The following is a 27,573-nucleotide window of genomic DNA, read 5'->3' as shown; positions in this document are numbered from 1 at the left end:
CTTACCTTTTATCTCACTGAAGAAAAACTATTGAGCTGGTCGTATACTTGATGGAACAGTGAGAAACCCATCCCTCCCATCAGTTCAATAACCACCATACAGCATATTGCTAAAGCTATCCAATAGGATATATCTATAAATATATATTTATATATATTTATATCAGTGCCATTTTGGTTTAAACTCTTTATGTACACATACAGTCTTTTTTTTCTTTTTTTTTACAAAGTTCCATCAACAAGAAACCAAAGTTGCTTATTTATTCTGAATACCAGAGACACAACATGGTCCCCATCTGACAGTCCACTATAGGGAAGTGTTCTTGAGATGCTGTGTCTGTAGAGGCTTTACGTGATATTCATAGATCTTCAGTGCAGGTCCCAGTTTTAATGAAAGTCCAGTTAGCACATCATTCCTCGTCATCAACAGTAAAGATTTCCCATCAATTTCCTAAGGGTGGAAATCAATAAATATGTCAGACAATTTATGAAAGCAAGAGGGTGTCAAAAACCTCAAGAAAGTAATGAACCCAGGAACTGGAACAGCTTGCAGAGTCATCACCAGGTGCCCAGGTCTGTACTGTTTCCAAAGGGGCCAGCATGGTCTTCAGATCCAGAAAATGCTACTTCCCTTTCCTCTGAACAGGCTAGGTCAGGCTTCCTCAAACTCGGCCCTCTAGATGTTTTGAGACTACAATTCCCACCATCCCTGACCACTGGTCCTGCTAGCTAGGGATCATTGGAGTTGCAGGCCAAAAACACCTGGAGGGCCGAGTCTGAGGAAGCCTGGGCTAGGTCTAAACCAAGACTAAGGTTCCATGCCAGCCAGAGGAATTATGTGAGAATGAGTGTGGTCCCTGAGAAATAGTTCCACTTCCTGTACCAATACGTCCAGGTCATTCCTGGGCTTGCGTCACACTGAGGAACCATCATGGGTCTGGTGGTTCTCAGAGAGGACCAGAAAGTGTAAAGTAAGGGAGAAATCAAATAAAGGAAGAGCTTCCTGTGAGTGGGCAATTCATGTTTAACAGTAGCTTCTGGTCTTTCACCTGCTAGCTTCTTTCTTTTGGTATAGTCTGCCTTAGTGGATGGGAACTCCAAGAAAACACAAAACCTTCCACTGGTCTCCAACCACCATTCTCCCTCACAACTCCCCCAAAGTCCTCACCACTCCTATTCTTATATGCCCCTTTCCTGAACGCTCCTTTCTGGTAGCTTTTTTAATAATAAAAAAATCTTGTCTCTTGTGCACCTCCAGTTGGTGTAGAAGCAGCTCTAGTGAACTGGGAGCAGGTGATGCCACATACAGGAAACCTCGATTGACCCAAATTTACTCTTATGGTATAGCAGCTGTCAGAAAGCAGCCAAACATGTGACCGTTAAGGGCAGTTAATGGATCGGGTATAGTTTTCTTACCTGCCTCAAACCTCAAACTGCCACGGTGTCTTTACTTACAACACTTACCCCTGGTGAGCCTGTATAGTATATAAGTATAGGGGCAGTGTTATGAGCAAGAACCATATATAAGTGCTTTTTAAAAAAAAATGAGGTTAAAATACTCCTATTTTGGTGAAAGTGTGGTCTCTGTGCAAGCACAAAATGGCTGCCGTGGGCAGTCAAAAACCAGTGAGGGTACTAGATACCAGTGAGTACTATCACACCAAAAAGCTGTGTGTATAGCTTGCTTGAGGAAGGCACACCATGAGATTCTGTGTGGAGTGGCAGTATACTGACTGGCCAATTTGTACCAATCTGAGATTCCTTATACTTGTGATTTACATCTTATATTGGCCTGCTAATTAAAAGGCCGTGCTGTTATTTGTTCCCAATCCCCAACACCTTAGACTGAAAGTGTGGCATCAGCTAATATTAAAATAAAACTTAATCTTGATAAGAGTTTAGCATTCAAAATGTAACTAATGACACATACCTGACTATATTTTCAATTAACTTTAATAGACTATGCTTTCCATAAATCACACACGGCAAAAATGATGTTGACAAGCTAAACTTGCATCTATGAATTCAGTATTTTATGAGCCTAACATGCCAATTAGGATCCCGCCCCTGCCTGTTCTGCTGCGGTCAGATTCTTGCGATTGAATAAAATTTATTGTTCAAGCTCTCAGGCCATTACAAACAAAATACATGAAGATGTAACCAGTATTAGTAAAGCCACAAGCATGTCCACATTTGTAATTACAATAACCCACAAAAATTCTATACGCAGAACCCTTTCCAATTATAAATATGTATGGCTTTTAGCTATAGAGGTCACAAACGCTGCCACTCAATGAGAATGAAAAATCTCTAGTCCATTCAATCAATGCTTGTTGACTGGAGATACAAAAACATTCTAAGAAGAATAGGTATTCACAATTTGTTTCTGCGGAGAATGCAGGCTGAATAAGGTCCTTTAACAACTTACTGCCACAGAAGCTGCTGCCCAAAAACTTATTCAGGGAAAAATGCTGACTGAACCAATAACATAATATGAGGTACCACTTTTGAGCTGGGAAGCAGCACTTCAACTTCCCAGCGCTTAGTGGACAGACACCTGCAATGTTTCTCTCCCTTCTGACCCTGCTGGCTAGTCCACAAGCAGCACACAACTTTCAACTTTTAGCATAAGCTAATCCTGATACATACCCTTTTGGTTTGGGCAGAAGCGACACAACAGAGTGATGTGCCTCTTTATGATGCTGAGTCAACATCATATGCCTGATCTCGTGCAGGTGCCTGTGTTTGATCTCACAAAAACAAAAGGATGCAGACTTAGGGAACCGAGTGGTGTATTCATCAGGAGACATCGTTAATAATCCTCGGTGCTTTGTTGTTGTTTTTCTCAGCCAGAGCGTGCCAGAGCGCAGTTCCAGCACCTCTCACCTTATTTTTGGTACTTCTACAACCGTTGGGGTTCATATGATGTCATGAGTGGGGCCAATGGGCATGGCTAGAGAAAAAGAGCTTTGCAGGCCAAGTGTGACTTGTGGGCTGAAGTCTCCCCACGCATGCCTAAATAAAGCTCATGATGAGACTGGGGGAATCTTTTCTAATAAGCTATTGCTCGCCCAAAGGTTTTCCCGAACCGCCAAGCACCACAAAGTATTTCCACCAGCCCATCACACAATGCGAAACACAGCCCAAGTTCCTAATAAGCTCAGTACCCAAGCATAGCAGTTGCCCCTTACCAATTTACAGCCGGGAGCCCGTCAGTAACAGATGGGCTGCTCCTCAACTTCAACGCGTTCCTTGCCGTCCACCACAATTCTCTTGGTTACAACCTTTTTGCCATCCACAACTTTGCTGGTGGTAATGATGGACTTGAACCTTCCTTTCCTGCCACTGTGGAGAGCGGTGCAGGAACAGCTGCCGGTGATCTCGGGGCCAAAGGAAGTGAAGCCGGTTCCTGCAATGGGGGACACCCCACTGATAGAGACGGAAAAGCTGCTGTCACTTCTGGTTCTTCTTCTTCCGTGGTGGCCTCGCTGGTCACTGGAAATGTCGTCAAGCAGGTCGTCAAAGATATTCAGGGAAAAGGTGTCCACCCCCTTGCGCACATCCAGGGGGGATCTGTGGAAACTCGGTTCGGCGTCGAGATGTCCTTTGTCTCTCTCTTTGTCTCCAGACCCACCATGTCTGCATGTACCTCTGCCTCTTTCATGCCACCCTCTCTCACGTCCGTCTCCTTTGCGGGATCGGTCATAGGCATCCCTCTTTTTAGTATCAGACAAGACCTCGTACGCTTTAGAGAGCTCTATGAATTTCTTTTCTGCTGCTTCCCTGTTCCCTGGGTTTTTATCTGGGTGCACTTTTAAGGCCAACTGCCGGTAGGCTTTCTTAATGTTATCCGCAGACGCGGTTTTTTGCACTCCCAGAACTTCGTAATAATTCACCATCTTCTTCCAATGGTCTTAAGCATAAATATCCACTTCGTCTGTTCTTGGCAAATATCTGAACAATATCCCGATTACGTCCTGGCACCTTGTTAGTCTCACAGTCGAAAGGTTATTAGTACATTTTCCAAAAGAAGGCAGGCCTGAAATAACATGAAGCGCTACATGTCTTTGTGTGCACCACCGTTGCTCAGGGTTTTAACACCGATATCCGGGGCACTGACAAACAGGTTGGGGGCGGGGGGGGGGGGAAAGCTGTTTCAACATCCAACGTCTGATTTCAAAATGGTTCAAACAGTCCACTGTCAGGGAGAAATTGTGACATCGCTATGACATCAGCCAACTGCTAGGTTTCAGCCATTTTCATTTGCATACGGCAATTTCATTGGCTATGAGGGTGGGATGCTCGCCCTTCAGAATTCGATGACATCAGAGAATAACAGAAGTATAAGGATGAGCACAGATGTAAGGCACTTTGATTTCGGAAAGTGGCCAGGGGGGTTATACTTTCTGCTAAAGTACAAGATATGAAAAGATCTGCATTTATTCATATACCCACGTAGCCAGCTGCATTGCCAAGATATATGTTTTCCATAGGCAGACATAATAGCAAAGCTGTAGACACAGCATGCTAGCAACTTGTTGGGATAATTTTAATGAAAGAACTATCTTCAGATAATGAAAATTAAAACTCTATAATTTCCTTTGAGGTTGTCGGGGTGTTTTTAGAAGCATGCAGAGCAGATGGTATCTGAAAGGATCGTTTCCAGTATGAATGGCTCCTGCATTTGTATCTGGCTGGCTTCTGCTCCTGTTTAGTAAAGTTTTGGCATCTTCTGGTTTGCTGATTTTCACTTTGGTTATCAACAGGGAACTTTTCTTGCCTGCATATTCAGAATCCCAACAGCATCTTGAGCTTTAGCGAACAGCTCATGGTTAGAAGTGCTTACACTCATCCACAATAAACAAGCACCCTGAATTGCGTTCCCTTTATTCTCCTCCCTACAGGACCTCCCTATAGCAACATGGATTCCACTCCCACCAAATCTGTTCACCAACTACTAGTGGAAGGTGCAATCTTCCACCCACGGTTTTTCTACGGCCGTGGTGACTATACACTGCTCGCAAACCAGCCATATATAGGGAGAAGACTCCACACCCCACGAGCATAGTGGGAGTAGCCGATTTCTGTTCACGCCTTCAGACAGATGTTAAAAATCATTATGTATCACCAAGTGTTCCTTGATAGCCGGGCTCGTTGCTTTTGCTCTTGGTGTTGTATATATCCCCTCTAGCCTTTCAAAAAAAACAAAACCCTTGTTGATATTTTGCCGTTTTGAAATTAATTCACTATTAAACTGTGCTGTGTTGTTTCAGTTTTGTTTACCTATTAAGAATATTTTTGTACAGCTGTATCATAAAAATATCAAGGCGGTGGGGTGAAGACAACTGAAAATGCAAGTAATAACCATTAAAGTGACTGGCTAATTAAACAGCTGCAAAGTTTTGTAGGACTAAGTTTTGTAGGACTAAGAGTAGGGAGACCCAAGTTCAAACCCCTGGTTGTGAGGTTTTCACCTCCATTTCATTTTCAGGAGTGAAGCAAGGGTAAGTTTGGCTAAGGATCATGGGAAATTGCTCTCATGTATAGTCTTGCAACTGATTTCCCTATGTTTGACCTCCTTGCCAGCGAGGTCACGAGGATCCAGAAAGTTCATTGACTGACTCACCAGGGTTGCTAGGTTGCAGTGATGGCAATAAGGCAAAGCGATTGGTAAACAAAAGGTCAGCAAATAAATGTAATAAAAGAACAGACCTTCCCATCTAATTAGTGCCCAGCCGGAAAGGGAGGGAAGCAACTGGGCGTAATGAGCCAACACAGTCAACCCAGCCATGTTTGTGCCAGTCTTGTAAAGATATTACTGCAACAAAGTAAGATGAAGTTGTAGGAAAGCGACTCCTACACCGTTGCAGTAATGAATGAAGGGCCCCTGAAGGAAAAGGCAGGAGTACGGGTATGCCCTGAGAGAGTCAGCAATGGGTGTGTGGCTAGAATGGTGCGGGTTACGTTTTGTCTTTGTAAGGCTGCTGTTACAGGCTGGCAATCTTAACTGGGAGTTCTGGATTGCTAAAAGCTGCCTTCCTACCAGCAAATCCTGAAGATGCCATATTTTCCTCACCTATGCACCAGAGGGAGGAATTTCTGGGCACCTTGCCAAAGCTCAAAATTCTGCTAGGGCCCTCCCTCCCCAACCCCCTCGCCTCTTGGGCTCCTCTCCTTGCTGTGCTCCAATTGCCGTTCCCTCTGTCCTCTTGGAACATGCAAGCAGCAAGGAGGCAAAGCACTGACTTTCCCATTGCTTGCCCCCTCTCCCTCTAGGTAGCTGTGCACATTTGGCGCAGAGGAAGTTAATGGGCTTCAGGGCAGAGGACATGGATCTAAAGAGGGATGGGTCCCAACGCTCTCTCTGGCCTCGTCACTGTGGCATCCTCAGGTCACCTTCATCATCGCTGCTGCCAGAACATCCTCCCATGCCAAGGCAGTGCTCTCTCAAGGAACTGCACACACCACCAATCAAGCACTAGCTCCCTCCAGGGTCTCTGCGATTTCAAGGCTAGCAGTTGATGCCAGTCTAATTGCTGGTCCTGCTGTGCCTTTCCAGCCAAGCTTCCTTGGCAGGAGAACTTGGAGGATGCCTTACATAAGAGGTCCGGATGAGTAAATAAACCCTGCTGGGTAAGCAGGGTTTTCATCACCTGGCTAATCCAAACACGGCAATTAACCAACTTACAACTGTAGTACTACGGTTACACAAAACATATCAACAGCATCCGACTCAAGTTATTACTTAATGTTAGCTGCATCACAGAGTCAGTCTGAAAGCAGGTCTGTGGATCGACACCAGCCATCATCCTGGCAGCAGGGTTTAGGTCGGCCCCAAACAGTTTTTGGGTACCAGGACTTAAGACTCAGGAGATTCCAAGTGCACCGCTGAGCGTGGGCAGAATACATTTCAGGTAACAACATCCTCATCCATCCAGCATCAGGGGTCGGAGAATGTGATTTCAAATCAACCTCCCATCCCCTCTCTTTTTTTAGAAACTGAGGATAGGGGCAGCCAGGCTTTCTGATGTCCCCAGCTACAGCTTGAAGCAATCTCCTTTTGGGCCAGCGCACAGGAGGGAGGAGAGTGGTTGTTCTGACGCAGCTTCCCCTAACTAGGTATCCTCCACTTGTTTTCGAACAACCACAATTCACATCAGCCCCGCTAGCTTGGCTGGGGGTCACTTTGTTGGGAAAGGCTAGTCTCCAGTCTACGAGAAGATCTTCATTCCTTTCCAAATCTCCATTTCAGGTAAAAGCCTCAGCACTCTCGCCTACCCACAACCGGGTGCTGGAGAAATCCAGCCGCCCATCATTTTCTTCCACAGAGAAACAAACACATGAATGACTCCAAATCCATACTGAGAGTGAAGACGAAAAGGATGTGCGGAGGTTGATCAGAGTGGCAGTGCAGCAAAAGAAGCTTGCTGGGTTTCTTCCACAAACCAGAAGTCACACATGGGTTGGATTTGGCAAATGCAAAGATTGCACAAAATAAATAGTAATAATAATAAGAAGAATGAGAATAAGAATAATGTGATTCAGCTCACATTTAAAGGTAAGCCTACGTAATTTGTGCTTGCTTGACAAAACAGTACACGAACTGAAACAGTGTCATCCTTGGGGAGTTACACCAGTGAAAGATTTGCTACCTTGGTCCAGTATACCTGAAGGAGCGTCTTCACCTCCATCGTTCTGCCCGAACACTGAGGTCCAGCGCCGAGGGCCTTCTGGTGGTTTCCTCGCTGTGAGAAGCCAAGTTACAGGGAACCAGGCAGAGGGCCTTCTTGATAGTGGCACCCGCCCTGTTGAACGCCCTCCCACCAGAACGTCAAAGAGAAAAATAACTAAACTTTTAGAAGACATCTGAAGACAGTCCTGTTTAGGGAAGTTTTTAATGTTTAATAGGTTATTGTATTTTAGTGTTTTGTTGGAAGCTGCCCATCTGGCTGGGGAAACCCAGCCAGATGGGCGGGGTATAAATAATAAATTATTATTATTATACCTGAGCCCTGGAAAAGCATAGCCTCACCTCAGCCAGGATGAAAGACTTATGCTAGCATATCCTTGGCTGAACCAGAAGGAGGGAACTAGACCAGCTCAGCTGGGACAACTCACGACCCACCTATTACTAACTTGCTTAGTAATATCCATCCGGGTGGATCTTGGATTTGGATTATACTGTAAATGCATCCATTTCATTTTTGTTGGCACTCCGTTCCATCCCGTTTGGTGTGATTTTTTTCTTCTAAAAAAAGAACGCCCCAAATATTTGCATTTATATTGTATGCATTTCCCTCAAAATACACATTTTCCCATGCTTTCCCATGCATTTTATGAGCATCTAGACGGTAAAACACATATTTTTCTGCACCCAATACTTTTGCGCACCTGAACTGCATTGCAAAATGAGTAATCAGATTGGGAGCTGTGTTTTGATCTGCCAGCAAGTTTAAGACTGTTAAATTGGGTGGAATTGCAGCCTTAAGCGTTATGCCCAAGTTCACAAATGTGGTAGAGCCAGGCAGTTTTGCCAATAAGGAATCCTAGACATGCCTGCTCAGAAGTTAAGTCCAGCTAAGTTTACTGGGGCTTACTCTTAGAAACAGTGTGCACAGCCTTACAGGCGTAATCATACAAACATGCCCCTCCCCTCCAACTATGCCATGTTGGTCTTCTAGAGCAGAAGCAAAGAATTCAGCTAATTAATCCTTCTGTGACAACTGCCTACACTGCTTCTTAGGAGTGTCCCCAGGCGCATAGGCAAACAGTTACAAGGTGGATTGTCCAAACAGATTTACCTGCTCTTGAAAAGCATGAGCCTGTTCTTCAAAGCCCACTGTTCTGAAATAATTCACCACATCTGTAACCGCCCAGTCAGCAGGATCAGGTGGTCTTCCATTCTCTACCAAGCTACGAAATTTTAAAAAATGCAAGCAAATGTTAATATTTGTGCATCGCACACATGTACCAGGTGCTGAGTAACTTATTGCTCCCTAAGAGAGAAGGGAAACTCACCATAAGGAAGGAAAGGCAAGCTCACCTGCGTTCTAACCTTCCCAACTGCCTTGCTGATTTTAAGCATGCGCTCTTCTTGGGTTAAACCAACAAACTGATTTCTTTCTTGTGCTTCCAAGGCCCAAAGTCAGTGGATTTTCCACCAAAGACCCAAAGTCAGCTGGGCTTACTTTACAAGTGGGGTAGAGAGTATTTCTCTTTGCAAAGGAGATCCATGCAAAAAATCGGCTCCACAAACAAAAGCAAATACACTGTTGAACAGGCATAGGCCAACTCGGCCCTACAATGTTTTGGGACTACAACTCCCATCATCCCTGACCACTGGTCCTGTTAGCTAGGGATGATGGGGGTTGTTGTCCCAAAACAGCTGGAGGGCCAAGTTTGGCCATGCCTGCTATGCCAACCCATCTCTGCAAGCCACATGAAATTTGGGCTGCATGAAATTAGGTCCAGGACCACATGGGCCGCAGGTTTCCCACTACAGAGCTGCCACACCCGGCACGTGTAAACTGCATTCAGAAGTAGTATGGGAGACATGTGGTCAAATTTCCTGTGAAGATTCGTTCTCGGTACGTAGCTATCCCTGCAGCCACCTTGCAGAATGCAAGCATGGCACCTTGGTCTTCTTTCAAGAACGGCTTACAATAACAGTTAAAAGCTTGTGGAATTTGTGGAACTCTATTCCAGTTAAGGTCAGACAGACGCTTTCATCCCATTGAACTTCCAGCACCTAATGAAGACTTAAAAAAAAAAAAAAATTCCAGCAGCTACCGTATTTCAATTGATGCCTGATGTTATAGTTTTAAATGACACACACACTGTATCTTTGTCAAACCACTTAGGCTCATTGTAGTAAAGTGGTATATCAATTATTATTATTATTTATTTATTGAATTTATATACCGCCCTATACCTGGAGATCTCAGGGCGGTTCACAGAATAAAATCAAAATATAAAACCACAAAATACGTACCGGTAACCAAAATAAAAACAAAAACCCAATAACCCCCTCCCCCAAAAACCCACATTTTAAAAGGGCATAGGATGTCAATCAAATCAACCAAAGGCCTGGTTAAAAATGAACGTTTTTGCCTGGTGCCTAAAGCTGTATAATGAATTATATAATTGTTTAAATAAATAATAAACAAGCTTGTATACGTGGGATCTTATCTTGGGGCAGGTGTCCCTGAACATGCGTCAACCTTGGGCTTGTTTACATTATCCAGAAGCCATCCTGAGGTTCTAGGGAGAATATCAGCTGGGCAAAATATGGGGCTTCTTAGTGTTTTTCCCAAGTAAGCGGCTCCAGGGGCTTAATTAAGGCATTTCCTGCATAACTTCATGATGAAAACAGCCATTTTCTGTGCACGGCTCTTGCAATTGCAGAAACAGTGTCGCTTGCAGTGGTATTTTTTGTTTCTTTTTTTAAGACAGATGTTTTATGCCAAGCTAACCCAAACGGTGCACCTCAAAAAGCTGAATTATATATCCAACCAAATATTTGTGTGTGAGTTAATTTTCATGCTTTGTCATACAATGTTTATTATTCTGCATAATTTAATCTGCTTCACTAAGGAGATGTGTGGATCAATGAGCTCCTGCTTCTTGGAAATTTTAATCCATCATTCCTTTAGCCTCCGAGATTCACCACACCCTTTCAAGTACTGTCACAGTCATAAGGACTAGAAACCCATTTGATTCTTTTAAGGCAAGACTCTAATCCAGAGGCCAGCAAACTTTTTCAGCAGGGTGCCGGTCCACTGTTGCTCAGACCTTGTGGGGGGCCAGACTATATTTTGGAAAAAAAAATGAACAAATTCCTATGCCCCACAAATAACCCAGAGATGCATTTTAAATAAAAGGGCACATTCTACTCATGTAAAAATACGCTGATTCCTGGACCATCTGTGGGCCGGATTTAGAAGGCGATTGAGCCGGATCCGGCCCCCGGGCCTTAGTTTAATCACTACGCCACACTGGCACTCCGTGAAGTATTAGTACATTCGAATTTCTATAGCACTTTTCAGTATTAAAAACACTTGGCATACATGACCTCAGTCGCAGGCACTGTTAAGGAAAGGCAATATTGCCGGCCTGCTCCCTTGACTTAGATGAACAGAAGGGCATGACAGAGTTCTGGAGGTTCTGGCTACGCAAGTGTAGCATGTTCGGTACAATTTGGAAAAGCGTAACAAAGATTACTACACAAACCTGTTGACTCCGCTATTGTGTATATGCTTATATCTGAAATGCAGTCCTTTATGTACATGAGCCAGCTGCTACAGGAATGCAATAAGGCTGGTCTGCTGAGTTACCCATCCTCAGCCTTGTCATTTTGCACTGGGAATGGCATGCAACAGGAAACAAACAGAACCGGAACCATTCTCCTCATCAACTGGCAAGCTGTACAGTATCTTCTTTTCCTGCTGCAGGGACCTGGGGGGAAGAGCTCAAGAGCGCACCCATGAAAGCAGGAATGTGCCAATTCCATGGAGCGATTGCAATCCTAAATAGATGCCAGCCTAGCATAATCATGGGGTTGGTGGCTGCACCATTCCATGCTTGCACATTAAATACAGTAGACTATCAGTACCGTACTGGTCCCTGCAGATGGAACGGGAGAGCTAAATATCAGTTTCCTGATGTGCTAAACTGGCCCACACATTCATGCTTATGTGGATGCAGGGCAGTTTATAAAGGTTTTTTCATAAAATATCCTGCTTTTATACGACCGTTTTACTGGTTTTATATTGCATTTTTTTGTTTTAATGGAATTATTGTTTTTATGTTGTGCAGCACTTAGGGGGATTTCTAAACCATTAAATGGACTGCAGAGGCATTTAAATAAAATAGAACAAACCAAAGAAGGCGAAGCTTGAGGGAAACTGGAAACTTTTCACACATGCAGCAAATTGGACACTTGGGGACAGACACGCACGTTGTTCACACCTCCAGTATAGGCTATACTTGTGGTAGCTGTGAGAGTGCTCACAAAGCCGAGAATCAGCCCAGAGAGAGATCAAACTACCCAGTCAAAACTGCCTGGGAAAACAGTAGCAGCAGCCCACAACCATTACGCCCAAGAGAGGGACTTTGTTCCAGCTCAGTGGTTTTCAACCATTGTGCTGTGGCACCCTGGGGTGCCTTGAATGATGGTCAGGGATGCTGCGGGCCAACATTGGCCTCTGTCCCTCTTTCCTTCCCTCCCTTCCCTCTGATGCCCTCTCACGTCTCTGCCTCACAAAGGCTTGCACAGCTGTTTCTTGCAGCAGCCCTGCTACAAACTCTGCAAGTGAATGGTGCCTCTGGGGCTGGCCAGGGGTGCTGAATGCCAGGAGCTGAGGCAGCCTTGGAGTAAGCAAGCAAGCAAGCGGGCAAGGGAGCCCAGCAGGCCAGTCTACCAGCCCTTGCTGTTGGGAATGGACAGACAAATGGGAGGCCAGGCAGGCACTGCACTGGCTTTTCTTGTGCTAGTTGTGCAATGTCTGCTGGGGAGCCGAGGGCCCAGTGCAGAAGGGGAGCCTATCCATGCAGGTCCTGCAGCGCCCGCTGCTGCCACCCAAGATGAGTAAGGTGCTAGCCTCACCTTTGGCCAGTCTCCATTTGGCCATTCAGACTGGGGGCATCCTCTTTCCAGGCCCCTGTGGGGCAGTGTGAGGAGGCACTTCTCTTTGGGGCAGGTCAGAGACCAGGGGTGGCAGCTGCGGCTGCCTGCAGGACTCCCAAGGGGAGAGGAGAGGAGGCTGAGGGAACACCCCACAAAGGAGGGTGTTCAAAAAAGTGTGAGAAGCTGCCAGCTCTGCAAGCAAGGGGTGGCATAACTGGGCTCCTGAGCCCCACAGGGGTACCGCAGAAAGAAGACAGTTGGTCATGGGAGCCTTGGACTCAAAAAGGTTGAAAACCTGTGTTCTAGCACAGTTGAAAGCCACAGCCCAATCTTTCCAAAAGGCACTCTGAGCACCAGGGAACCCTGAACTGCTGACTTCTCCTCAGGGCTTTATGCCTGTTCTTTTGAATAGGTTTGCAATCACTGGTGGGATTCGTTGCTTCAGAAGCAGCAGCAGCAGCAGCAGCCACCTCAGCAAAACCCTGGCAAGGGGCGGTTCAAGTACATTAACTTTATGCAATGCTGCTGTTATGCTGGTTAGAACTGCAATCATTAGGCGGGGGGAACCCTGCTAGTTTCTTCTCCTTCCATCTCTTCTATTGCCATCATGTTGCAGTAGTAAATAGTCTTGCTTAGGCTGCATTCACATGGCAGTTTATTCAAGTTTCACATTATATTTGAGCTTTCACGGGATGTAAAAATCCACTTCCGGAACTACAGTGGAATACAGTGGTACCTCGGGTTAAGTACTTAATTCGTTCCAGAAGTCTGTACTTAACCTGAAACTGTTCTTAACCTGAAGCACCGCGTTAGCTCATGGGGCCTCCTGCTGCCACCGGAGCACGATTTCTGTTCTCATCCTGAAGCAAAGTTCTTAACCCGAGGTACTATTTCTGGGTTAGCGGAGTCTGTAACCTGAAGCGTCTGTAACCCGAGGTACCACTGTATAGCACAAATTTAGCAGTCAATTCCACATGGATTCCCCACCCCCCACAGAAGCAAATAACACATAGATGAGAACTGAACTTGGCACTCTAGTTCCAGAAGTGCTTCTATGCCGTGTGAAAGCTCAAATATAATGCAGAGCTTAACGGGGGGGGGGGGGTGGAATAAGCTGCCATGTGAATGCAGCGTTCAAACAACAACAGCCCAATCCGCCCCACCATGGACTGACAACAGTTTGAAATCCTACTTGTAATCACTGCCGCAAAGTGACAAATACTTAATAGAGGAAGACATACATCACATGTAGGCATCTCAGTTTCTGCACTAGCTAATTATGCTTCCCCATAGTTTCTTTTTTAAAAATAAAAATAAAGGAATGACTCCATTAGCATCCAACTCCTAATCATAAGAGCCGAAGGGCAAAGGATTTAATCTAAGCTGGTCTGGTTTTGATTTCCTCTGCTGCGAACCTGATACAAGGCTACTAATTGAAAGGGATTTACAAGAGGGTGCTTAGAATTGTAATACATGGATATTTGTTACATATTAGCAGATTGCATTGGTTATCTCCAAGCAGGAGTTAAAAATTAATGGAAGATGCTTGCCAAGACTGGAGCCTACGAAACAACAACGTGGTGGAATGAGAACATGCTCTTTCACCATCTTGTGGTAACTACATGAAGTCTATGTAGATAAGTTATGTACTTAGGTATTACAACATAGCTTCATCAACATAATGCATAGAGAGCTGAGAGAGAAAAATATGTGCATCTAAACTGGCAACCCTGAGGATCATCTTGTCCTCAGGGACCCTGAGGATCATCTTGTCCAACCTGCTGCAATGCAGGAATATGCAGCTGTCCCATGCGGGGATCGAACCTGCAACCTTGGCATTATTTCAGCACTATGCTCTAACCAGCTGAGCTGTTGAACTACAATTCCATTCAGCCCCAGGCCAGTGGTCAAGGATTATGGGAGTTGTAGTCCAAGAACATATGGATTGCCACAGGTTCCCCTTCCCCAAGTTTGATGGATGCATAAATTATGCAACATGTAATTTCCACCTATGCTATCGTATTATGAACTAGTATCTAAAATAATTAGTCCAGCAAATAGCAATCATGTTGATGTGCAAATGCGAGGTGTGTTCAGATAGGAATACTGTAAGGCCAGCTCCCACAAAGTGTGTATGCACCCCCCTTGTTTTTCCGATGTGGCTGTAAAGAGTTGGGAAGTTTGCCTTCTGTTTTTGATTATCCACAGCTTATCCAGGCACCTGGACCTCACAAACTGTTAATTGTAACTATAGTTGGTTTGATACAAAGCAACTTCGCAAGTTGCAGTTTAGGGAGCCAGCTTCTTTCAACAAACCATAGTTAAGATTAAGTTTGGATGCAACCTCAAACACTGTTTAATTGAACTAAGCGTTGTCACACCACCTTTCATATGGCAGCAAAAGGCAGTGCAAAATACAAAAGGAAAAAAACGTTAAAGTATCAACAGCCTCTACAACAACAGAGGACATAAGGCAGCAATGATCAAGACAATGCAAAACATTGACGTCGAATTCTGGAACTAAGCACTGGCCAAAGTCTTGGTATGTAAGTATGTCTTCAACAGGGGCTGAAATACTAATAATGTTGGCACCTATCTGAGCTCAAGGTGGAGATGTTTTGACTGAGAGGGTGCCACCACAGAGAAGGCTCTTTTTTCTGGTTGCCCCAAAATGCAACACCACTAGGACAGCCTCCTCAGCTAATTGCAATGGGTGAGCAGAGCAATAAAGGAGAGGTGCTCTTTCAAGTAACCTGCTCCTAAGCTTTTCAGGGTTTTATAGGTCAGATCCAAAGAACCTGGTTTGACAGCTAATTAGTATCCAGTGTAATTCTGTTGGGAGTGTGTGTGCAGCATGGCTACCCAGTAAGTAGCTTGCAAACTCCTCCTCCTGGCTATGCCAGAGATTGTGAAAAGCTTCAGCTGCCACTTTCAAAGAACATTAGAACACTTACGAAATATTATATATCAACCCTTTAGCACCAAGTGCAACCGATTGGATTATTTCAAGGTATGGACTCCACCACTGAAATACAGCTCAGTGGTCTTAATATCAGAACTACAGCTCAGTAGTCTTAATATCAGAAGGCTGTAGGAGTCAGCAAAGAAATACCATCTACTGTATCCTTGTTGACGAACTCTCAAGTGTTTACTATAGGACAAAAATATTTTGTCTCTGTCCACTATGAACCTATTAGTTCTAGGTCCATGATGCAAAAGAAACTTCTCATTTACCACCACAAGTGGCATCGAGATAAACTACCAACAAGGATTACAAGATGCAATCCGATGTCCCTTTCAGCTCATGCAGCTGCAGATGGGACTTCCACCCTGAGACTGTTGCTACAGTGCCACCTCCTGGCAGGCAGTTCCAAATGCACTCAAAGGAGCCAATTCCTTATTCGAAATTTCATCCTCCAATGGCTTCTCAAACCAAGGAGGATGGCGAAGAGAAGAGGAATAAATGAATTCCCACCATCCTCTTGATATATTCCGTGTCTTCCACAGTCAACACTATGAATTACTGTTGATTTGTACCGCAGAATGCCTTAAAATAACAACAACACTATTGCGTTGAAGCATTTAAGACATCAAAGGAAAGAACAATCACTATGGCATGTGCTTTGCTAGTAAGATATGGATAAACGACACAACACACAAACCACAGAGGACAAATACTGCCATTTTAATGCCAACTGGGTTGCTAGGCGCAATTCTGGACCAGGTTCATGAACTCAGAAACCGTGTGTGTGTGTGTCCCTATTAATTCTCCTCTGTGACTTTCAATAATCACAAACATGGTGTCCTTTCAGACACCTGATTGAGGTGGCTCTGCTCCTGCCAGGAGAGTTGATTCCTGCAGTCCCACAGCTGTGGGGCTATGCATTTCTGCAGGGGTCATATTTCCTACCCCATGCTATCGAAACATCTACATGAAGCCACTTACTGTGGTCACTTACTGTGGCGTGAGATGCCGTCAGTTGCACAGATTACACCAAACTATACTTCGTATTTTCATCCAGTTCAACTGGTGGTGGGTAGAAATACTGAAATCAAGTACCTGGAGATTACTGACAGACTAGATGAGGGGCCAATACACTGACCTCAATCCCGACAAAACAGGGATGCTATATTGGTGGGTGTTTTCTCTAACCAGGGCACCTTTCAGGTGGGTTCTGGCACCTCCCAGGTGGGCACCATTGCCACTCTAAGAGAACAAGGGAGGTGTTTGTGGTGAATTCCGGCACCTCTTTTTCTCAAAAAAAATGGCACTGACTGTTCTCAAAATGACTGCCCCAAGGGAACCACTTACTTTTCTGTGTCGAGAGATCCATTTTCCTTGTTCTCCATGTCAATGGACAGCATGGGGAGGCCGGGAGTATCTTTTATGTCAGGAGCTAGATTAATAAAGATGAGAAAGAAGAAAACTACACTGACTTGGAAGCTGTAGCTAAAGAGTACCTCAACAGAGGAGATCAAACCTTGATTTTTTTTCCTTGAAAAAAATCGGATAAAATCAGATAAAAGTGGTGGGGAAGCATCACCCACCAATGAATCTTCAAATTACATTATCTCTAAAAGAAAACTTGGTAAATTCTGTTTGAAGCTTCAACAAATGAGACCGCCATATTGTCAATCGGCATGAAGTGTGTTCCTTTGGCCATGGACTGTGCACTAAGACTTTTCAGTGTAGGTCCCCTTGATCAGAAGGGCACTTGGCAGCCTTTGGGTAAGACGTTTCCCCTCAGACACAGTTCCCCATCTACAAAGACCCAGTACGGTATAGTGGTTAGAGCATCGGAATAGGACCTGGGAGACCAGAGTTCAAATTCCCATTTGGCTCATTGGGTGATCTTGGGCCAGTTGATGTCTCTCAGCCTAATGTACCTCATAGGGTCGTTGGGATTAAATGAGGAGGGGAAGAATCACGTACACCACCTTGAGCTCCTGGGCGTGGGGGGAACGTGGGATATAAATGCAGTAATGAATAATGTGGAAATACAAACAATATCATTGTTGTGCAGAGAGGAATGAAATGTGCGATACAATCTACCAAATTGCTAAGAGTAAAAATGATACTCAGCTACACTATTTCTTCTCCCCAACACCAGTCAATTTATTTGCCACCCTCACATTAAAAAAAAGCGTAACATCAGTATTCTCTGTATTTTTCTCATTCCACGGGTGAAGCACAAATAACCCGACTCACAAACATCATAGAGTTCTTTATGCAACAAGTGAAGCATCAATATAGTGTACTGAGTCCAATTTCAATTGCCTCAATCCAGCTAGGTAACTCTTGTGAGAAAAGTACCACATTTTCCCGTCTCTAAGACGCCCCCATGTATAAGACGCCCCCTATTTTTAGGGACTCAGATTTAAGAAAATGGGGGGAGATATATTCGTGTATAAGATGCCCCTCCTAATTTTTGACATTATTTTTTAGGGGGGAAACCTAGTCTTATACACGGAAAAATACGGTAGGTTTCTCACAGTTGGCATCAGCAACACATATGACAATATACATCCCTATCAGTATGGCGACTCATCCAGGCCCCACGAAATGGGCTGGGTTTGCATGGGAATATTCATTTCACCTCCACACAGTGATGTTATTACGTACAACTGAACCGGGACCAATACCTTTTCCATAAACATTCTTTGGGATCTCCTGGAGTTCTAGGGCAATTTTTTTAAAAAATCAGCAATGAATAGAATATCAGTTAAGTTATTTCTCTTGGGCTCCAGTTAGTGAGGTAATTTTAATTTACAGTATCCATGTGTATATTTCTATCCATGTCAACATTTGTGGAAAAGAAATACACACACAAGCTGCAGCAACTGTCTTCAGGGCTATAGCTGACTTTTTAAAGATGTTCTCTGCCCATTCCTGCCAAAATGATTTTGGTAGCAATGATTGCAAGCTAGAAGACCTTTTGTGTCACTGAACGCCATCCTTGCTAAATTTTAAAAAAGCAGGGGGTGGACTTAAGAACTGACTTCATTTATGGGCTCTGGTACAACTGCCTTTTAATTTTTTTAAAAAAAATGTGGTTTAAATTTGGTACGTTTACATTAACAATACTTAAGGTCATCCACAGTTTATTGAGTTCAGACAGAACAGTAAGCTGTGGTTAATGAAAAATATAAGCAATCACTTCCAGTTTCTCTTTGTGGCAATGCAAGAGGAGAAGACGGTTAGTAGGAAAGCACATTAAGTCGAAACAGACCCAAAAATGGAGATTCACAACTGACTTCTTTGCCTCAAGGCAGCAGTAGTGAGGTGCTAATCTGAGGGGAAAGTGAAGCTGGGGCAATTTCATCAGGGAATCAATTCCTTCAACACTGCCTGCCTTGCCAGAAATTGCTATCCTTTATTCACTCAGGGCTCCTTCAAACGTCTTTTTTCATTGAACTTTCATGATGATTTGTCCTCATGATGGTATCGGGGCAATTAGTTCTAAGGTGAGGGAGAAGCGTGTACATGGACTGCTTCTTGGTGGCTCTGCAGAAGCAAGACACTTTTCCCGCCATTTTAGCAAGCCTGGAGAAGGGGGACCTTCTAGCTTGCTCAGAGCTGTAGCAAAGCAAGGCTGATTTGCAAGTTTTGCAGCTGGGTTTTCTAGTCTTTCTAGGTGGAAGGTCAGCAAAAAGGCAAGAGAAGGCAGCTGAGGAAAGAAGAAATAGCTACTCCACTCCTGTGATGTAAAAAAAAAAAAAAAAACAGGCAAAAGAAACTTTTTCCTGGCAAGTGGGGAGGTCAAGTAATGCTATCCATCGTTAACCTGACTGAAAAAGCAGAGAGAGAAATTCAAACCTGCGAGTTTGTTTTGAGTTGCTGATTTTATAGGTAGACAAAGGCAGAACTATTAGTTAGGGATATTGTTAACTTATTAATGTGAGTGTATGTTGGGTTTTTCTTAAGGATTATTTGTTGTTTCTTGATTGCCTTTAAGTCTCTTTGAAGAGAGAGGTGGGGATGGATTTATCTTGAAAACACCATTTAAAAATATTTGCTGTGACCTAAACAAAACATATTACTACTACTACTACTACTACTGTACTACCACCCTTGTGAACAGAATAAAAGGTTTTCATAGAAGTGAGAAAACTCAAGATACCATTTTTCATGGTTCTCTACATCTGTATTTTCAAAGTAGGCACGAAGCCCCAGGTATTTAAGATTTGCATATGTTTATGCAACTCAGGAGAGACGTCTAATCCCAAACCAGCTTATTTGGATAGATCTCTCATTTAAGGATATAACCAAACGTTTGCTGTTGTGGGCATGAAATAAAACCAAATGATTACTTTTCCCTCATGAAGGCAGTGCAGAATTCTATTAGTACTCCCATCCATCCAGCCATGGCCACATGCAAAATAATAAAAAAGGCAATTATGAATTGTTAGTTTCTATAGAGGTACGCGGTAATTGTCCCTTGGTACAGATCTGCATCCCTGCCAAAAGACTTGAAATCCAGTCATGTCCAGGCATCCCTATGGGCCGTTAGCCATGACTGTATACACATTCCTCATATGGTTTAACATCAAATGTTTCATTTCTCTTATTCATTTATTGCACCAAAATTACATGTTAAGAATGAGCCCCGAGCTAATAAGTAGTGAGGTGTCCGGCCAGGGAAGCAGGTCACTACTGACCGACCCAGGTCATACTCTGTAACATAAGCATGCCTAAACAACCAGGTCAGGCAGTGCTTTGGGTACTTATGAGATGTTATTTGCCACCCACCCAACTCCCCACAGCTGGTCAGGATGTTTGTATTTACAGGATACATGAGACTCTATATGAGGTTCTACCCAGCTCTCTGTAGGCTCAAACACATTGCTGGACATAGGGCCCCAAATTAGCAAGAATCTGGGCCAGCCCTTTTTATAGTTTTGCAGATTTATGTAGCTGTAGCCTAGGGAAAGGTAACAGTTTTAGCTTGTTCAAAACATGGCTTAGCATGACCGACACCTGTTTAAATGCCACTTGCGACTTCATTGAAGCGCAGCCTGTTATGGCGGGTGTGTGAATTGGAAAGCAGAGGTTTCTTGGTGGCGATTCCAAAGCTTTGAAAGTGCTGTCTGCTCCTGCAGGGGACTGTCGGTTTGTTAGGATCATTCATCAGAGGTCCTTCTTGCAGGTAATCTCACCATTAGAGGTAACCAGATCTTTGCCATGGTAACACCCAAACTCTGGAATGTTCTGCCCAGAGCTCCCTACCGGGCACCAAATTTAACACTGGTTTAAGGTGCCGGGTTAAAAATGGTTTTTAATTTGCCCAAGCCTTTTTGCCTTAGTAAATTTGATGCTGCTTGGAGTTTTCAAAGGTTTTTTTTTTCTTTTTTAAACTGCTTTCCTGCTGGTTATCAATGTGCAGTCATACCTCAGATTACACACGTGATCCGTGTGGGAGGCACGTTCGCAACCCGCAGCATTCGCAGCCTGAAGCGCCGTGTCTGCGCATGTGCATGGTGTCATTTTGCACTTCTGCGCATGTGCCGAAACCCGGAAGTAACCTGTTCCAGGACTTCCGGGTTCGGCGCGGTCCGCAGCCCGGAAATGTGCAACCCACAATATTCGTAAGTTGAGATATGACTGTATTTTTTCAGTGTCTGCTTCTTGTTATTTGTTTTTATTCGCAGGAGCCACCTTAAGAAATCTCTCAACCAGCTTTATAAATAAGCAGGTAGGTAACTCTGCCTTTGCCCAAACTGCTCACCTCTTGACTGACACACACACACACACACACACACACCACATTTCCCCTTGCTCCCGTGCACCAACAGTTGTGATTTGTTCTTGAGAGCAATCCCAGGGTCAATTCTGGCTGTACAGTGGTGCCTCGCAAGACGAAATTAATTCGTTCCACGAGTTGTGTCGTCTTGCGATTTTTTCATTTTGCGGAGCGCGGATTCACTGGGTATTAATGACTTTAAGAAAAAGGAAGCAAACTCGCAAGACGTTTTCGTCTTGCGAAGCAAGCCCATAGGGAAAATCGTCTTGCGAAGCAACGCAAAAAGCGAAAAACCCTTTCGTCTTGCGAGGTACCACTGTACTATGTTAAATTTAGAGAAGTAAGCACTGGGTTTTTTGGGCTTCTTTTTAACAGAGTAATATGGAAAAGAGGGTTCAAAAGGCTGAGGAACGGAAAGGACTATGAATTTAGAAAATGGGAGACAAGGAACACAGAATTATATGGATATGCATATACTGATGAAATGGGAGAAGACCCCAAGTCTACTTCTGTCTGAGAAATTCATTTTGCCAGCATCTTGAAGCACAGATTTATTTTTATTTCATAAAATGTATACACCACTTGAATGAGGGGAAAAACAACCTTCAAGGCAGTTTACGAAATGATAAAACAAGAAAACCAAAATTACAACAGTACTTTAAAACATACAAAAGTGAAAATATTAAAACAGATTAAAATTACCTCGGCTTTCTCAGCATCTGGGCAGGCTTGTCTAAACATTAGCGTTTAAGAAGGTGCCAAAAAGAGTATGGTGAACACACCTGCTTGATCTCAATAGGAAGGGGGTTCCTAAGTGTAAGTGCTACCAAACTAAAATGATCAAGTTCTCACAAATGTGGAATGGGTATTATGCAGCACCTGTAAGCAGCGCCAATTCCGTCAACTGGCACAGTCAAGTGGACACATGTGGGGCAAGGTGGTTAGGCAAAAGATTCCTGCACTCTAGAGGGCTGGACTAGATGACTCTTATGGTCCCCTTCCAATTCTGTGATTCTATGATCGCGTAGGTAAACTGGTCCTGACTTCTTAAGGGCTTTATATACTGTCAGGGAATTGATATCGGAGCCAGAGGTGGAGGCAAGGCTCCCAAGCGATGCCGGAGAAGGGCCCAGCAGGGAGAGAGGGAGCTCATCGGCTGGGGAAGGAAATCAGCGTAACACCAGGGATAAAAGGGGGCACATGGGGGAATCGGCGAGGGGGCTCCAGGACTCCTCGCCGGAGACCAGCGGGGAGAGCACGGGTCCTCCGCTACCCACACCCACCCTGCGCAGAAGACTTCCGCGCAGGGAAAGTAGGCGTAGACTTGGCATCAAAGAACTTGTTTGCTGGAAGAAGTTCAAGAAACGCCCACTGACGGATTCTGCTAGCGACTGAAACAGCCACGAAGTGAAGGGCTGTCCAGCCAGGTAAAGGTTTAACCAGGCAACCTAGCCAGGAGTGGCGGCAACTTACGCACGAGCAACCCCATATAACCATTACATATACTAATTGGTTTTATATCCTCAAGGGAACTGGCAAGATATCCCAGCTTCCTCCGAGGAGTTCCAAGGTGGCACACATGGTTCTCCACACAAACACCTCCATCTCATCTTCACAACAACCCTGGCTGTTATGTTAGGATTGACAGATGGTGACATGCCTAAGGTCACCTAGAGTTTGTGACTGAGTAGGGATTTGAACCTGTGTTTTCCCAAGTCCTGGTCTGAGATTCTAACCACTACAACATTCTGGCTCTCATCTTTGGGTGTGATCCCATGCATACACCTAAAAACCAGACAGTCCAGCAGCCCTAAGTCCCCTGGTCAATGGATGGGGCCGGTTTGCGCTTCCCTGCAGTCCAGAGTCTTGCTGGCCAGAGTGATGGGGAGAGGGGGAACTGTGATGCCCCAGAGAACAATCTGATTTAGCACACTTACGGTATCTTAAAAACCTCGGAACTGTCAAGTTTGCCCGATACTGCATTTGCAATTGGCACCCATTCATTCTTCCTAAACATTTTCCACACAAATAATAAATTAGCACTGGAAAACCTTTTGCCCTGAGTGGGGAGAAAGCTGTGTGCAGCTGCTCCTTCTCTAGCTAGTGGATGGGGATAGGATCAGTGCTTCCTCCCCAGGGGGCATTCAAGGATACGCAGTACCATCACCTCTTTTGTTGTTGTTAAAAGGTGTGGCACTTATAGTAACAACTTCATGGTGAATACCAGCACCTATTTTTCTAGGGAAAAAGCACTGGATAGGATGGTTTCCCCCTTGCCATGGCATTCTTCCTGAGAGGCATGAAGTGAAATCTTGGTGTCCTGGTCAAAGGCTTTCAGCTCTGGAGTCCCAGGGTTGGTTGGTTGGGGGGGGGTGTGCCTGTGTGCATGTTATTACAATATGTAGTAAGCCACCTTGAGGTTCATTTAATCAAATAGTGGGCTATAACCCTTCTAAACACGTGTCTAAAGAAACACATATTTACTTAAGAGCAACAGAAGATACCTACAGGAAGAGAATGGTCAGTGAACACAACTATTGGCTTCAAGCTCTTAACCTAACTACACTTTACTGGAATTCACAGGGAACTTCCTAAAAAGTATTTTTTAAAAATAAACTTTTTTAGTATAGAAAGAACACTGAAATACCATGACCCGTGTTCCAAAGCGGTCATAACCTCAAGCAAGCTTAACACAATCCTCATTCTCAAATGCCACAAAGAAGAGTTCAGAGTTTTCCATATTAGGTGCATCTAATGTGTTTGTTTTGGATATAAAGAGAACTCATCTTTTTTACTCACACCCCCTCATTCTTTCCATTCTGAAGCTGCTCAATTATCCTCCGTGAATTTCCTTCCAGTAAGTTCCCTGACTGCCTGGGTGTTCTACCTTTAAAGCAACAACAACAACAACAACAGCTGCTTAAAAGCAGCAATATGAATGTATGTAGTAGGCACAGGGAGAATTTAGTGTCAGTTTCCTTGTTTTATATTGTGCACCTGAACATAGGCTGTTTAATTTATACTTTTGAAAAACACAGCTGAGTGGGAAGGGAGTAAAGTTTGGGCATGATGCTTTTGTAGGTGTGTCGTAACTTTTAGTGCCAAAAAAGCTTTCTGTCTCTAAGTCTATCCTCAGAAATGTTGTGAGAATTGGAAGTGAAATCAAGCAAAACAATGTTTTTATTTTATTCTTTAAAAAAAACAAACACCCCACACAGATAGAGAAGTAAGCCTGCTAAGAAGTCATTCATCTAATGTGTAGTCCTAAATCCCTAAACAGCTTTTAACCAAGAAGCTGCAAAGCTTTTAACATCCTTCAAAGTGCCAACACCATGTTATGATGAGAGGAAGAAAAGGAAGCTTCCCACACACCATGCAAAACAAACTTTAAAAATAATGCAGCAATGCAACTAGAATTCAAAAGGGATTTGGAATAAACCAAATGCTAACATTTTCTTTCTTTCTCTCTGCAATGATTTTGGAGGGGATCAGTTGCCTGAAAGGAAACATTTAATGAAAGATTGTAATTAAAATAATATATATATATATATATATATATATATATATCGCACATCAGGGCTCCTCCACTTTTCTGCTCGACTACATCAAAGCTTCTCAAGGAGGAACAGAAATAGCTGGTGTTTCCATAAAACGGGAGGGGGTAGAAATCACTACAGTACTTGTGTTTTCACAGCTCTCGAGTGTGTAGTAATCCTCCCTGAACATATTTTCTTTATCCCTTCGGGATCATACTCGGTGCATCCCCAAGTCTTGCTTTTCCAGTTTTCGATTGGCTAAATCTTCCTAAGCACACATTCCAATATCAAACATGCCTTTTTGAAAAGCAGCTGCTTTTAGGGAAGCGCTCACCATTAACTGGGTCAGGAACAAAGAACTGGGGGTAGAGGGGGAGGCAATAATTAAAAGGAGTGGGCCAAACAACAACAACAACACCCCATTGCAAACGGAGCACACAGCAGAGCTCACTTACCTTTTTTCATTTATACATGCATACATAGCCAGCAAAAGGCTGCCTTCCTCCCAGCACAGCGGCAGCCACATGCAGAGTTCCAACTAGAACACGGGGCAGCCAATCAGAAAGAAGCTGTCAAGGAGGGAGGCATGCTGGGAACCGTAGTTCAGAACTCCAGAAACCTGCCGCTTTGGGGGAATGAATCGTATTTATAGACCCGATGCGAAGGTTCTTGAGCTATATAAGGAGAGGGAGCCCTTGGAGCTGCTGAGCACGCTTCCTCGGGAGTAAGCTCCACTGAAATAAGTGGAAGCGGCTTCCAAATAAACGTGCTGAGAGCGAGGACGTTAAAAAGAAAAGGAAAAAAGTCTGCAAACCCGTTGCTTGTGATCCAACATACACAAACCACGCATTTATAAATGCGATAAACGCTGGAATGAGGGCGGGTGGGTGGAAAAAGTGAAATGGGTGGGGTGGGGGCGCTGAATGAAAGCAAGTTTGGGCTTGAGCAAGGAACTTAAAAAGTATTTATCCTGAAACAACTTTTCCTACTCTTAACATTGCCAGCCTGCTGATTAGGACGTCTGAAAACATGATTTTAATGACCTACTGAATTGGAGGACAAAACATTGCAAATGTCTTAAAAAGAGGCTTTGCTTTTGCTGCAATGGGGTGGGGCGCTCAAAGCTCATTGAAGGAGGAGTGAGAAATAAAGTAGAGCTCTATCTAAACACTTGAAAGCAATGAAGTTAAGGAACCATTGCTATTTTGGAAAGTAAAAGAAAGAAAGAAAAACGCTGTGGTTATGCCTTACTCGCCCTTTACCCCTAAGGTCCCCATAGAAGGCAAATCCCTTGGAAACCCGGGAGAAGTCGTGACAAACCAAACCCAAACTGGAGAAGGCGTTTTCTCCTCGTCCACCTGCCTCCTAAGGCCAGCACAAGGCTGCTCCTTACCTGGCTCCATGGATTACACGAAGCTTCTGCTTAAAGCAGCTCAAGACATAAGGAATTTCGTCGCCCGGAATTACAATCAGCCACCTGCCTCTCATAAACCAGGTAGGCCGCTGTCCTTCTGCCCCCAAATCAGAGCTGCTCTTCCTAAAGTGGCCAAGAGGGGTCATAAGACTCGAAGGAGATGCCTGATGGTTGTGTCTCGCCTAGCATTGTGCCACAACAGTCGCCAGCCAATTAATTGCCTCCTTTCTGGGAGCCAAAAAGTAAAAATTACTTATCTTGCCCACTGGGTGCAGCCCCCACTACGATCTTTTATTAGGAGGGCCTGCTGGGCTACCCTGACTTAAAAAACCCTCTAACTTCACTACCTAATTTGGCCATTTTGAAAAAGTGTGTTAGTAAAACCTGTATTTTATATGCCTTGATTAAATTGATTTGCCTTGAGCTAATCGATTTAACTGGGTGAGCTGGGTTTCTCGTATTATCAGAGAAAGAAAAACTCATTTGGCTCCACCGTTAATAATCTTACAAACCTTTATTATGTCCACCACCCATCAGAGAAGAGTCACATATTTCCTCTTGGTTTGAAATGATTTTTTGAGCCACAAGAACACCTTTTGTGTTTTTTTTTTAATCAGATGTAAATATCCAGCTTTGTTCTTTTGCAAATTGGGGCAGGAATTTTCCAACTCCAGGTTAACACATGACTTGAAGGGTGGTATCAACCAATTCTAATAATTTATGGTAGGTTACTGAGCTGGCACAAGTCTGCAGGAGTCTGCCTACCCTCCCCCACCCCCAATGTATGCTACCATTATATATCAGTGTTTATTGCTGTTTTATAGAATCTCTAGGCCTAAAGTGTTGAGCTAGTGTGTTGGGTCCATATGAATTCCTACTTGAATCCCACTGAAATCAGTTCAGAATGTTTGCAGCGATGAACTTTAGCCCTATTGACTTCAATAGGAACAAAGTGCAAGTAACCCGGTAAACATCCAGTTCATGGATTCAAACAATAAAGTTATCTTTACAATGGTACCTTGGTTCTCAAATTTATCCGTTCCAGAAGTCCATTCCAAAACCAAGGTGTGTTTTTCCATAGAAAGTAATGCAAAACGGATTAATCCAGCAATTTAACATGGATTTTACTGTAACAAGACCATTGATCCATAAAATGAAAGCAATAATCAATGTACTGTACTATAAAATAAATAAAACAGTATTGTAGATGATAAAAAATATTATTTTTTCTTACCTGCACTGATGATAGTCATTGTTT

At 43.9% G+C, this 27,573-nt stretch overlaps 1 protein-coding gene across 7 annotated transcripts; it reads right to left on the bottom strand.

Moving 5' to 3' along the window:
* Positions 1–246: 246 nt before the first annotated feature.
* On the bottom strand, positions 247–26,449 carry SAMD13 (sterile alpha motif domain containing 13). Of its 7 annotated transcripts, XM_081914316.1 has the most exons (5): positions 26,295–26,449; positions 24,165–24,252; positions 16,937–17,021; positions 8,801–8,912; positions 247–450 (listed from the first exon to the last, which is right to left on the bottom strand). In XM_081914316.1, exons 2-5 carry the CDS (start codon positions 24,181–24,183, stop codon positions 307–309), a joined length of 360 nt encoding a protein of 119 aa, XP_081770442.1. In that variant the 5' UTR covers positions 24,184–24,252; positions 26,295–26,449; the 3' UTR covers positions 247–306. The 7 variants fall into 7 exon arrangements, with proteins under 7 accessions (XP_081770442.1, XP_081770443.1, XP_081770444.1 ...); XM_081914317.1 differs by lacking the exon at positions 24,165–24,252 and having other exon boundaries at positions 26,295–26,448; XM_081914318.1 differs by lacking the exons at positions 24,165–24,252; positions 26,295–26,449 and adding an exon at positions 25,357–25,471.
* Between the last annotated feature and the right edge of the window lie 1,124 nt (positions 26,450–27,573).

The sequence above is a fragment of the Podarcis melisellensis genome (genome assembly GCF_964234715.1).
Source record: "Podarcis melisellensis genome assembly, chromosome: 6".
Taxonomy (NCBI): Eukaryota; Metazoa; Chordata; class Lepidosauria; order Squamata; family Lacertidae; genus Podarcis; species Podarcis melisellensis.
The sequence above is the reverse complement of the archived record's forward strand: the minus strand, read 5'-3'. Positions and strand labels throughout refer to the sequence as shown.

Bases quoted from the DNA above. Each gene is read 5' to 3' on its own strand.
- SAMD13 (XM_081914315.1), bottom strand. From the start codon at position 3,898: ATGGTGAATTATTACGAAGTTCTGGGAGTGCAAAAAACCGCGTCTGCG.